Source organism: Phalacrocorax carbo, chromosome 2 (genome assembly GCF_963921805.1).
Source record: "Phalacrocorax carbo chromosome 2, bPhaCar2.1, whole genome shotgun sequence".
Classification (NCBI taxonomy): domain Eukaryota; kingdom Metazoa; phylum Chordata; class Aves; order Suliformes; family Phalacrocoracidae; genus Phalacrocorax; species Phalacrocorax carbo.
In genome coordinates, this window is record NC_087514.1 from 128,577,185 (window position 1) to 128,590,793 (window position 13,609).

At 36.6% G+C, this 13,609-nt stretch overlaps 1 protein-coding gene across 4 annotated transcripts in view; it reads left to right on the forward strand.

Annotated features, from left to right (window-relative positions):
• TBC1D5 (TBC1 domain family member 5) overlaps positions 1–13,609 on the forward strand; it is a 323,581-nt gene that overhangs the window by 253,872 nt on the left and 56,100 nt on the right. For all 4 annotated transcript variants that reach the window (XM_064444307.1, XM_064444304.1, XM_064444309.1 and 1 more), the window contains 2 exons: positions 7,331–7,416; positions 12,228–12,496. In XM_064444307.1, the coding sequence (XP_064300377.1) occupies positions 7,331–7,416; positions 12,228–12,496 (355 nt within the window). The remainder of the gene's footprint in view (positions 1–7,330; positions 7,417–12,227; positions 12,497–13,609) is intronic.

The following is a 13,609-nucleotide window of genomic DNA, read 5'->3' on the forward strand; positions in this document are numbered from 1 at the left end:
CTGCTGGTGTATTGATATATTTTATAGGAAATATTAATGTATTAAATGTTATGTACAAAGCCATCTGAGTACATTTGCACTGGGGAAAGCTTCTCTGAAAGACCAATATACTTTCAAGATAGAAGTGGCAATGGTACATTTTATCCTTTGCTATAACTTTTCATGGAAAATTAGGTTTGGAGATGAGAGGTAGGATTCTGTCCTTTGTCTTTTTAAGGAGCAGTAGTGTTCCAAATGGCTCTGTAGTATCCTCATTATTGGAATCCCAAAATGAAAGGGGTTGCTTGTCCCGCAGCACCAGAACCTTAGATTCTTTCTGCATGTTAGAGGAAAAGACTTGGGCATCATATTCCTTTTGCAGTGATGTGTGCATGGGGCTCTTTGAAAGAGCCTTTTTCACTCCTCCAGGGACCTTTTTCGAGTGTTCTACGTAGCACATTACATGAAGAACATAAATTAATCTGTTTCTTTTCCACATAACAGAAATAACCAAATAGCATCTTAAAATTTTCTCCTCTCTTTCTCTGATATGTGAGATCTATGTACAGGCATGTATCTGGAGAAGACATAATGCTCTAAGTGTGGTTTTAAGGGTTTTATCAGTGCAAGCTCCAGATAACTGCATTACTCACAAAGCCATCAGTGAGTTATGCAGGTTGTCCAAAACGAGTGCCAATAAAACCATAATGTGGTAGCTTTTCTGTACATAAAGATGTCATATTTTAAATCTCGTAATTTGGAGCATTCCAGGGTTGAAAGCGAGGCTTGCTGTGTGTTCCCTTCAAAAGCCTGCTTCTTTCCTCCACAATGTTGTAAAACTCCTGTTCCTAACCGTGCAGGGCTGCAAGATGCCAGAGCATAAATCTGTCACGGGGTAGGGCTGAACACTGTCAGATTTATACCTCACTATTTAGTTAATTTACTTCTTAAAACCAAGGGTTCAGCTGAAAAATAGGCGACTAAATTAAGAGGCAGATTTAAAAGGTACTTAAGCGATTCTGTTGATGCAAGATGAGGATTTTACGCAGGTTATGAACTTGAACATTGGCAGGTTGGAGTCTTTTTGTCTGGAATATCGATAAAAGCTGATTTGGTAGGATTTGATCTACCTGTTAAAATGCAATATGCTGTAAAACTACAAATGAAAAAAATAAAGGCTTTCCAGTCAGATAGGGCAAGAAGCCGAAATATACAACTAGAAATTTATTTCAGTCAAGTCACTGAAGCATTTTTTAAATCTCACTTGTCATTTTTTTCAGTTCTTCATCTCTTGTCATAGAATGCCCATGTGAGAGAAAGCATGTGTGTATGAAGTTAAAAACAGACCATATCACAGAGTATTTAAAATATCTTCCTGGTATCTGAAATTTCCAGTTGCCAGGGGAATGGAGGGTTGTCACATAACAAAACTGGAGATAATTTATTTCAGCTTGATCAGAGTTCAGGGGTTTCTTCCTGCCTTGACCCAATTAACTGATTTTTCTTTCCTTTTCAGTTCTTTCTGGGAATTTTGTTGTTTCAGGGAAAAAAAAAAAAGCACTCACTAATTTTCTTTAGAAATGATTAAATGTGATAATTCTTCATGCTGTTATTGCATTGTAAATAACCGGTTCTGCGATAGAGACCCACAGCATCTTTCTGAAAAATGTAAACAGGAAGCATTATTCCCAGTTTGGGGATTATGGTGTTCCTTTGCCAATGCCAGTATTAGTGCATGGATCTCCCGACTCCTGTGATTAAAGGAAGTTCTTTATTAGTTCTGTGCAGGATACTCTTCATGTTGTGCTAATTTCATATGTAGGGTTGATAGATACAGACTATCAACCTATGTTTTGGATGATATTTTGCTGTTGGCCTTGAACCACTTTAAAATTGGCAATAGCACATTATGTCCTCTAATGTCTCACAGGGTTTTCTTTTTTTTAGTAAGCGTTTGACTCAGTGGTTCATAGATGGATGAAATACCTTTTGTGCTCCAGCAGGTTGCTTGCTTTGCAGAAGGTATGACTAGGGAGGAGAAAAATTAGAAGGTGAAAAGAAAGTTTTGCTTGGGGAATGATGTTTGCTGTAGAGTTGGTGGGTTGGTTGTCTCATATACAAAATATTTTGGCATGTTTATGTAATGTTAAGCCATTGCTTATACTGTATAAGTCTAGTCATAGAGTGGAGACAGCTGCTTGGATACCTGACAAAAGAATAAAAAGAGGAAAGTTGAAATTCTCTGTGCAGCTAGGCTATTAGGTAATCATTAGTGTGCACTTCATTTTAATTATTAGTGCCTAATAAAAAAAACTGCTGCCAAACTGAACAAACTGTATTCCTTATCCTCATCTCAGCTGCTGTATTTCAGCTCTGTTCCCAGTCCAAATTTTTGCCACATTTGCATCATCTTTATTGAAGAAAGAAGCATAGGTGAGCTAGAAGGAAGACGTAAACCTTTGCTGACCTCCTAGTCATTACTGAATGGGGTCATATGCTCATCATGTCATGTCATATGACCCACTACTGAGTGGGTCATATGCTCATCCAACTTTTAGTAGAAACAAATGAAAGGGAAAAAAATAGCATTTTAATACAAAAATGTTTTGGGCTGTAGAAGAATTATGAAAAAATCCAATATTGCCCTGTCAGCTAAAGAGGGGAAAAAGGAGCAAACTGTCTTCTTAAAAATACTCAAATAAAAAGAACAACACTGCATCGTTATCTTTCTCCTTTTTTATATATGTTTAATTCAGTTTGTTCTTTGGTTTAGGCTTAAAATATTATTACTTTAGAAAAAAAAATTATATCTTTGGCAGTATTTGTTTAATATAATGAAAAAAACTAGTTTAAAAAAATCCCACTTGGTACTAGTGAGATGATTATTTTGGTGAGCCTAATGCTGCCTGTACATATAATTCACTGCTGCTGTTTAGTTTGTTTTTTCTCTGTTGCATTTAGGTTATCTAGTTTCAGATGCAATCTATTAAGTGGAGTATTTTTCAGTAAGTGAGGTTTTCCCACCTGTCTACCCTAAAACACCTGCAGCATATGTTTGTGTAACCCTGCAATGCTTTGTGGTTTGGGTCTTGAGAAATTCCCCCAGAGCTTTTTGCTTATAAACAGCTGAGCAATTCATTTCTCTAATGACGAGTGCTTTTCCTTTGGCATTGAGGAAATAGCATGTTCACTAAAATAAGTCTCATTTTTCATCAGACATATTGAAAATCTTTTTTCATTGTTGTCTCTTATTCTGAACCTTCAGATTTTGTGCAAGATTGTATTTGAGTTGGTTTGGTTGGGGTTTTTTGCTGGTAATAATTCTAAAGAGGGGGGGAAAGGAAATACCTTGACAAAGAAGAAAAAAAAGAGTGTTGTAGAGATTCCTCTGCTTGCACCTGCATGTAAACTTTTAGAAATAATGTGTATTCAGACGTTGAAACGTTAATGTTGCAGCAGTAACCTGGTTTTCCTGGTATGTCTGCCTGTGACTTCTGTCACACAAAAGCGTGCTTCGCTGTAACATATCAACTCCGTGGGTAATGTGATGCGATATGTCTCTGGAGGCCAGGGAGGAAAACAGTATTTCTAGGGAATTTGAGCATATGGAGCATGATCCTTAGCAGGTGGGAATTGCTTTTCAGCGGTTTATGCAAGTTAAGGGAAACTGCTGCATTCGGTGTGATTCTGACCCCAGCCTCAGCCCCCCCCACTTAGGAAAAGAGCAGGCGTGGGTATAACTTAACTCAGCCCCTTGTCCCTGGAGCAGAATAAAGCCAAATAGAAAGTCCCCAAGAATCTCCTGCCAGCCGTGGGATTTGGAGTGACTGAGTCTGGCGGTGGCTGGGAACAGAAGCAGGAGGACACAGGTTAGGACTTCAACAGGCAAATGAGGTGGGGGCATCTTTTAGCCAAGGAAGGGCTCAGAGGCAGAAGTGCCTCAGAGATACCTGAAACATTTTAAGGCATCTCTTCCCTTTGGGCTGTGGCTAATATATTTTGAAGTTACAAAGTCCAAAATCACATGAGTTTCTATGTGTGCTTCTATATCTGAATTTCATCCACTGTCCTTTTAAAACTATAAACTGGGCATTTTCTACCAGTTGAAACTAAGCTCACTCTAGCTAGAAATTAAGATCAGAAGAATTATAAAACCAGCAGACTGCTCATACAAAATGGGTGTGAGGAAGAGGGATTTCTAGTCTTGGCACAGGCAGCTTTTCTCTCTGATTTCTGCCCTGTCTTTCTTACAAGGGGAAAAACATAAGTGTGTTAATCTGTATAATTTCTGTACAATACACAATTTCTTAGGGGGATTCAACAAACTACTAATTTGAAGGATTGATTTAACTGTCATTTTAACATCCTTTTAAGAAAAGATATTTTATCTGAGGTACTAGTCAAAATACATAAACTGAAAAAGAAAATAAAAATCTTGACTTGTTTATGTAATTAAAACTACAAATAAGATCATTCTAAATCACACTGGGTATAAAAAAAATGTGGTTACTGTGAATATTTTAAACAACAGAGCTATGTTCTGCTGTAAATAAATTTGTTTAGTCTTCAGTCCTAATACATGGAATTAATAGTGGGGACAGCTCAAATCGTATACTTAGAGGGGGGAATTAGTTTAAAATTCATAAGGAAGTGACATTGTAATTGTGTAGGTTGTCCTTTCTGCTTCTTATATTTAACTTACTGAAATGGTTAAAAAGAATATAAAATTTAAAGGACAGTCACAATGACATAAAGATCATAATCTTCATAAAACCATATTTTTTGCTGTCTGAATTTCAGTTTTCAGAAGTACTTAAAATTTCTGTGGTGATACTTCAGAGATACTTGTCTGCTAACATATATGTCAGATTGGTTGGATTTTTTTAAGTAATGACATTTTCCAAAAGGATATCTCTGTAGTGTTACAAAAGGTGTTGCAGCAGTAACCCTTGGTATTTACTGTCTTGCATTTCTAATGTTGTTTTTTCAACCACATTTTTTCTGAGGGCTTTCTTTCACTGCATGTAATAGTACTTTAAACTGCTTCTTCCTTTGATACCTTTAAACCTCATAGGAATTTAAATAGGCCCCTGTGAAAGTAATTCTTGAGCCTCATTCATATGTTCGAATTAGATCATTATTCCTATTAATGGCTTTAAGTGCTTAGATAGTAGATCAGCCTTTCGTGTCTTGAATTGCTTGTCATTTCTGCATAAATATGTTTCAAGATACCGTTCTACATGATCTTTTCCTCTTTTTTTTATTCAGAAGCAATGTGTAATAATATTTTTTTATTTATTGTGTGGTGGAAAAGAAATTTCAATGTTTTTGCCAAGTTTAAAATATATACTGAGTTATTGGAAGTGAATTGCGAAACTGGCTAACATCTGGTAACATGAATTTTTCAAAGGGCTGTCTTATGAGTTAGAAGTGCCCGTTAATTTCAACCATCTCTTACTCTTCCACCTTGTTGGAATGGTCATCAAGACATACAAAGAAAAAAGTTATTTAATTCATCGGAGGAAAGTTACGTTGTTAGACTACTTGCATAGGAATCACAGAACCATCAGTAATCCTCATCACGTCAGTTTGGATTTGATTATCATAGAAATGCATTGAATTACCAAACTAGAGCAATAGTAACTAAAGCTGATTCATTGTTATTGCTGTCAGTTGATGAGGACTGACTTACAAGCCATATGAATAGGTAGAGTTATGCAAATATTGTTTTTATAACAGGAGAGGAAAAACATAGAGCGGCCATTACAATGTGGGTGGTAGGATAGATGAGGATTTTCTTAACACTTGTCTAATAGCTTTTAGTTGTTTCATTTTTTAATGAACATTGCAAACAGGATATATTTTTAAAATGTTTAATGTGTTTCCAAAGAAAGAAAATGAGACACTTCATACAAGATTAAGACTGGCTGCAGGAAACTATCTGGAAGTCCCGATCCTTAAATTTGACCCCAAAAATCATCCTGGCCTTTGATGTCTACCACCTCTTTAAATGTTCTGGTCTTTAAAATGCAACTCCTATGTCCTCCTCCAAAAATAAGGTTTCCAAGGAAGGAGGGTTATCTGCAGTTATGTGGAAAATGAGGGGATAAGACTACGGTCTATAATGAAGTCTGGAGGGCAAAAATACAACATGTGAAACTGAAACAGCTCCATCAAAAATATAATGTACTCTCACCTGTGAATGACTATTTCAGAAAGGTCATTACATAGTTCATTAAAACTATATTTACTACTAGCAGGACTTAAGAAGTCAGATCAGAATATAAGGCAACAGCCTATGAATGAATAAACCTTTAAAGCAAATACTTGGAAAGTATTTAGATCTGTTTTATGCAATCTAAATATTGTATAAAATATTCTGATCGTTATGCAGAAATTTACCATTTTGTTTTCTCTTACACTAGAAATTATTTACTTTAATCCATTTATCTTCTAATTTTTATATATATATATACACACGCGCCAAGGGCCTCTCTGTACCTCTCTGTTATTTTGGTTTCGTCTGTATGCAGATCTTTTTACTTAAAAATATTGACTTCCCCCTCCAAATAATGTTCTTCAGGGTGCATTTGTTCAATCAAGATACTCCCCGCATGTACTGTGGTGTACACTTAATTAATATTCAGTGGATTATTAGATCCGAAAAGAACGATTTCAGAACTTCAGCTTCAGTGAAATAGTTTCATTGTGGCAGAGGTGGAGACTAACAAGTGGCTTCTGGTTTCAATATTAATTATGTACATTTTATTATAGGAGACCGTTCTTTATTAGTAGCCTCTGCTTTGAGCAGGGTGAAATTTGGAGAGAAAAATAAGGCTCCATGTGCCATCTAGTGGCAGAGTTCGGGTTGTCTGGCTAAATTTAATTCTTTGCTTAACCGAGACACTGGTAGTGATGCATTCAGTACAAAATGTTAGCTATAGTTTCTCCTTACTATTACCATTTTCTTTAAAAACATATCACTTCAGCTTGGGGGTATTAATATTCTATACCTGAAATAAAGGAAGAAATCATATCAGTATCTGAACTTTTCCAATAATTTTTGATTTAGTTAGAAGTGTTACCACTACAGCTGACAGCCCCGTCGCTGTGTGGAAAACACTAATTTCTGTGAGCACAGAGTGGGATTACTGCTAACATTTGGGATTATTTTCAGTATTTTAAAACTTCTCTATTATGTAACTGGCATTGCTGCCTTGAGAAACCAAGACCCTGGGAAATTATTCTTTAAATTTCTAATCTTTATTAATGAACATACACCTTGTGTCTGCTTTAAATCTCTAAGAAAATTCCAATAAGGTATTCTTTTTTATTTTTTTTTATTTTTTAGAGAAATCCAAGACCAGTGACTCATCAATTCCAGCAAAATTTAGATTATTACAAAGCACGTGGAGCAGACTTGATGAACAAAACACGGTAAGCTGTTTCCGAATAGGTGTTCACTGAACTAAGACCTTACATGAACAAAACATTTCAGAAGTCATTTTTATCCCCAAACAGGAGTTACATAGAAGCACATGTGTTTATTTCATGACATTTATTTTGAATCCTTACCTTGCCTATTATTACATGAAAAATTAAAGTTTTACAGGAACTGTTGTGGTCAGCTCACTGGCATTTTTTTAAGGCGAAGGACATTCATACACAATAATGTGTGTACTAAAAGCAGGGGGTAAAACTTTGCCAGTGCCAGTTCTGCAGCTGAACTACTTCTGATAATGCATCTAATTGCAATCTGGAGTATCTATGTACCAGAAGCTGTGTAAGTTAAATTGAATTAATGTAAATCCAGTTTGAAGTAATTTTTACTAAACCTTTTTGCGGCATTCCTCCCTTGTTTTAGAAGCGGTTTGTATCAACACAGTTTAAACTGCTTGTTGAGTCCATTTTATCTGGTGGTCACGAGAGTAGAGGTATGCATGCCCAGACTGGGTGGCCACAACAAGGGTGCCGTTTGCTGGTGGGTGGTGGCTGCTGGTGGCTGTGGGGCAAGTCAGCGCAAGATGCAATGCCGTGCTTCAATTTATACTGTCACAGGCAGTTTCTTGGATTGCATGTGGCCCCAGCCATATACTGTGCCTGCTGAGCCATAGGAACTTGCTGGCTTTTAGACCTTTGCACCTATGTCAAGTTCTGTTTAAATCAGTTACATTAAAAGCTACCTAAAAAACAGAGTGGATGAAAAAGCTCTTAACAATGGAGAAAGGAGCAGAAATTAAAGCTGAGTAGGGTGACTGCAAAAGCATCTGTTTTTTTTTAAACCAGGCTTTAAAGTTGGGGAATGGTGTCAAAAATTACTGCATTCTGTTGCATTTTCTTAATGTTTTTGCTTATTCATTCTTTTTTAAAATGGTCTCAAGAGTTGCCTAAACTTGAAAAATAAATTCTTTGAAAATTCCAAAGGAAACATGTCAAGGATTTTGAAAAAATACATATATCATGAAGCCCAAACAAGAATGACACCCATTGGAAACCTAAATTCTCAGGAAACAAAAGTCCATTAAATCTATGCAGGAATATAAATTCATCACACACATATATACAGGGTACACACCAAAGGAGAGGAGAAATTGGTTTAAATAGTTCAGATAGAGGAATAACTGGGATAAATTTATCTCAACACAGAAATATTTAAAGTAGGCCAAATGTGGTAAATCTGTTTAAGATTGGACTAAAGAGAGAACTGGAAGACGTAGCATTAGGAAATGTTTCTGCAGTGAGCAGAGAGATGGATTAGCTCAGATACCAGGTCTTTTTCATCTTTAATCCCACAGGCTCAATGATGTATTTAAAATACCTTGGCAAATCTCTAATACATATTGCTTATTTTATTGCATATAAAACTTTTTAATTCATCATATTTATATATTTCTCTCTTGTCTCTCATAATGGCTACTTACTGAAGAGAGAAATGCCTTTGAATAAGGCTTGCTTAAAACAAAACATTTTCATCTTAGCAGAAAACTGCAGAGATTGAATCATCTTCCCACTGCTAGTTTAAAAATATACTATTCACAGTCAAGGTCAATGATGCTTATTGTGATGAAACAAAATTGTTTGCTTCATAGATGGAATTCACGTCTCCTTGATACTCATATTTTTAAACTGATGCCTTACTTTTAACTGCATCTGCTGATAACTCTACAACATAATCAATCAGCATTTTTCTTGTAATTGTTGTGCATGTCTGGTACAATTAGATGGCTAAAATGTAGACATTGATCCGTGTTTAATGGCTGTAATCATCCTTTGCATTAATATATCAGACAATTAAGTGGTAAGAAATAGATACGTTGTTCTTATTTTCCTGAACTTTAGTTCACTTTTAACGTTCCTCCTCCAGAGATCTAGCACCTTGCTATTGTTCATTTTCTGAAGCTGCGATTCAGAGAAATTGCACAATAAATTTTAATTCAGAATACTTTTATTAAGACCACCTCTTGACAAGAAATGTAGATAGCATCATTACTTATTTTTCATGTATGTGTATGTGTTCTGAGCTGATCATTAGCAGTGTCAGTTCATAGCAGAGCCAAATCACATATAGGTATTAGGAGTCGTGATAACTATCCTTTTTCTCAAATAATTATAAAACATTATTGCACGTTATTGTTGAAAGCATTTTTTTTTAAATCGTGTTTCAGACGTAACATCTCAGAGAAGATTTTTGGTGTTTATTGTTCAATTCTCTTTCAAATCATCTGAAAAATGCAAATAAACTAACTTCTCCTGGTCTACATATATGTCAAAGCAGCAAATTAAACAATGTAGGAGGAAGACTGATAACTTTATATTAAATAAAATATAGCTGAAAAAACAAAACAAGAAAGAAACAAGCTGGTAGACACAAATACACAAGCCTCTGGATAAGCTTTGTCTCCTGCATCTGTGGACCATAATGATTACAATGATTCAGTTAGCTCCAAGCATCCAGTGGCTTTGTGGCTTGGGTAGCCTGTCAGAGAAAAAGATTTACTTCCAGTAAATAACATTTTTTGTGCAAAGTGAAGGGGGTTTTTTTACTGATTGTCAAGGCTTTAGACCTAGAGACAGCATAAACCTAGGACTCAATGTGCAAGCCATTATATTCTTTCTAAGGTGATGTTTCAGGGGAGCGAGTGATACATACCACCCCAACCTTCGTGATTAGTTTTAGTAGACTGAGGGGAAAAAATATACCAAATATACTAAAGTTTGGATTCTGAGTCTCAACCAAGTTATTCCTCTTATGACCCCCAAAATCAGTGATGTAATTAGATCCATTGCAAACTGTTGATAACTGATTGATGTCTGCTAAGCCAGCATTTGGCATTTCTTCTTCTACCTTCAAAGCTACAATCTTTGTTTTCTTGATGGAACGGAGAAGACATTAAACAAAAGGCCCTGTGCTGACTCTTCTGATGCCACATACATGTCATGGAGTAGAAAAAATCCCTTTTTTTTCCTTAAGCTTCTCTGCAATATCTTGGCTAACTGATGAATAACTGAATCTGCTACATAGTAGCAGAGTAAAATTTTATCGTAATAAACATTTTACCATGTCCTCTTCTTTAAAATCCTTACAACCTATTCAGTTTGATTTTGAAACCATTTGGGACTCCTGCAAGAGTATTTCATAGTTCTGAAGATGCTCTCTTTTTAGTGACTTTTTCGGTCGTTCTCAGGCTACAGAAAGACTTTTTGTAATATCGGCAGCATTCAATAAAATGGGGAGACACAGAAGCACCCTGTAATTGTTATTCAGCAGCCATGCCTTTCCAGCTTCCATAAATCGGGAAGCAGCACTTTGTCCCAATCTCTGCGCTTCTGTTCCTCCTAAAAAACGCTACATGCTGTCTTTCTTCATCACCGGTATATGGCAGAAGGGCCCCATACAGCTTGGGGCTATATCTCATGAGTGTGCAGGCTCACATACTTTCTTCTGCTTTCTCTCATTTTAACTGTAACTATTCTGAGTCTAAACAACTCAGCTGTTGTTATTTTCTGGATATGTTCTATATGTGTGCACGCGTTTATATTGTGTATTCTAAAAAAAAACATCTCTCGAGACAAATAGGGAAACGATATGAAAAGCAAAATCAAAATTACTTTTCCAGGTGCCTGTGCAAGTTACAAGTCACCCATATTAATTCATGTGTAGTGTATTTTTAGTTAGACATCCCCAAAACATTGCAAAACTATTTTTTCCCCAGTACAGTGATAGTATTGGTTTTAATTATGTGTATTTCTTCAATTTTTTTGAAGACAGCCATTTATATCACTGAAGTACAGATCAGTAAAATAAAACCTCAGGAGTGGAAAGGTCTCTGTGATTGTGATATATTTCTGTGAAGGGTATTTCAAGCATTAATTATATAGAACAGGAAAATCTTGCTTGAGCAAAGAGGAATGGCTTTGGTGATCCCTGGGTTATGTGAACACTTCTACTGGGAATTAGAAGCTTCTTTGCCTCTTTATTTTAGATTAGATAGATTCAGATTAAATGGTTCGACAATTTCCTCATTCTTAATGTTGCATATAATTGAAGTGAATTAAATAGCCACTGTAGTTAAAAATAAAAAGTAACAATGATAAGGATCATGATCCAGTATATGCGTTATATCCTGAAGCCATTCTTCAGCCAAAATCACTTCTGAAATCAGGGTTCACGTTAAAAAGCACTTGGCTTGACATGGATGGGCTGGGCAGAAGGTGAAGTAAAAGCAAGAAATATCTAGCTCTGCAGCCTAAAAACACTGTCTAGTGTTAGTTTTGCTTGTTGAAATAAATGTTTGGGGTTGAGTTATTTTGAACAGTTAAGGGAACTTGATCTAGAGGAAGTAAATATTAAAGCAGTCTTTGAATAAGAAGTGGGAAAAGTCAGTTTTATGAAGTTTTCAATGCTTTAGAGCCTGTATTGCTTTTGGTCACATTTTCATTTTTTATTTTTTACATTTAAAAAGGCAAACTAAGAAAATTGGTACAAACTTGCTTTTTGGGGGGTTAGTCTGCATTTTTCAGGAAGAAAGGGCCAAACATTTTGTCCACTACTGATTGGGAACAACTCACACCACATGCAGTCCCTGTGGTTCCTGTGTATATTCCAGTGCGACTGTGGTAAAAAATTCTCTTTGTAATGCTCAGATCTTGGATTTTTTCTCCCATTTTTGGAGAACAATGCATGCATCGCTATGTCTGTCCAAACGTTGCCAAGGATGTGATGATTTCTCCTCTTCTGTTTTTTTCAGCGCCAGTGCTAAGGCTGCCCCACTGAACATTAACAAAGTCTCCAACAGCTTACTGAATTTTGGCCGAAAGCTCATTGCTCCGGCCATGGCTTCCAGCGGGGCTGGGGGTGCTCCTGCCGGCGGGAGCAGCTTTCCTCCCCCTGCAATGCCCATCAGAAGTGCAGTGGAAACCCCCCCGCACCACCATCACCATCAGCACCACCACCACCACCAGGCGCAGCAGCAGAGGATGATGAAGTCCGAAAGCATGCCAGTTCAGCTGGGCAAAGGTAAAGATGAAACGTGTGGCAGTGCCACAACAGAGGGAAGCTTTGTCGTATGTCTGAAGGACTGGAAAAGGTCCTTTTATTGATATTATATCGATGGGTAGCTATTTGGGGGGAAACAGAAAAAACAGACTTTTGTTGAGCAGGACGTCTCTGCTAGGTGCAACAGCACGTTTGCAACGCAATACAGAATTAGATGTTATCTCAAGAATGTACAAATACTATAGGAAGTTTTGAACTTTAAAAAAAACTATTAACAAGAAATTACATCAGACATACCAACAAACTAAATCTTTACCATAAACATTAGCCAATTAACTTTTCAGTCTTTTAAACACAACACATTTTTAACCATAAGACTAATTTCATATAGGTTTTTTTCAGGTTATTGGCACAAATCCCATGCATAACAAAATTAGCTAAATATGAGTGAAGGAAGTTAGATCAATTACAGAGTAATTCTTAATAAATGAAATCTTATTCCCTTTAGAATGTGTGGAGCTCATTTGAGAAGTTATTTGAACAATAACATGTATTTGCCTTTTAGTAATTTGTGATGGCCATCTGCACTTTCTCTGTTTAGTAAATTCTCCTCCTTTTTCTTCAGTCTTTGTTTTTTTATATTTCTCGAGGACATTTTATTCAAACAACAAAGTCACAAGCTCAGCTTTGGTAGTTGTCTCCTATACTCTGCCAGGCTTAAGGCGTGTTACTGCTTTTCATCTTCAAGCAGCCTATGGCAGCATGTTCTTTGCAAGTAGTAAGTAGAGTGATACTTTATCTGCTGCTTCTAGCAACTCATCCTAAGTAATGGTCATAAATTGAGGGCTGGTGTTGGTTGCCCTGAACCATTACATCGGATTGCATGATGTTTTTCACCACATTTAAAAATGTAAGAGAAGGGAACTAGAACCTTGTACCTGAAGTTGGTGTTCTTTCTCTTTCCTGTGGCACCCATATGGTCATAAGTTAGTCCTTTCCTAATGCATCACATGCCCAGCAGACCAGCAGACACTGAGGGAGCAGATTTGAAATGTGCGACCATTCTCTTGAAGCAGAGAGATACAGGCACTTCTGTAAGGGCCGCTGCAGCTGCCTGGCAAAATCCAGATGTGC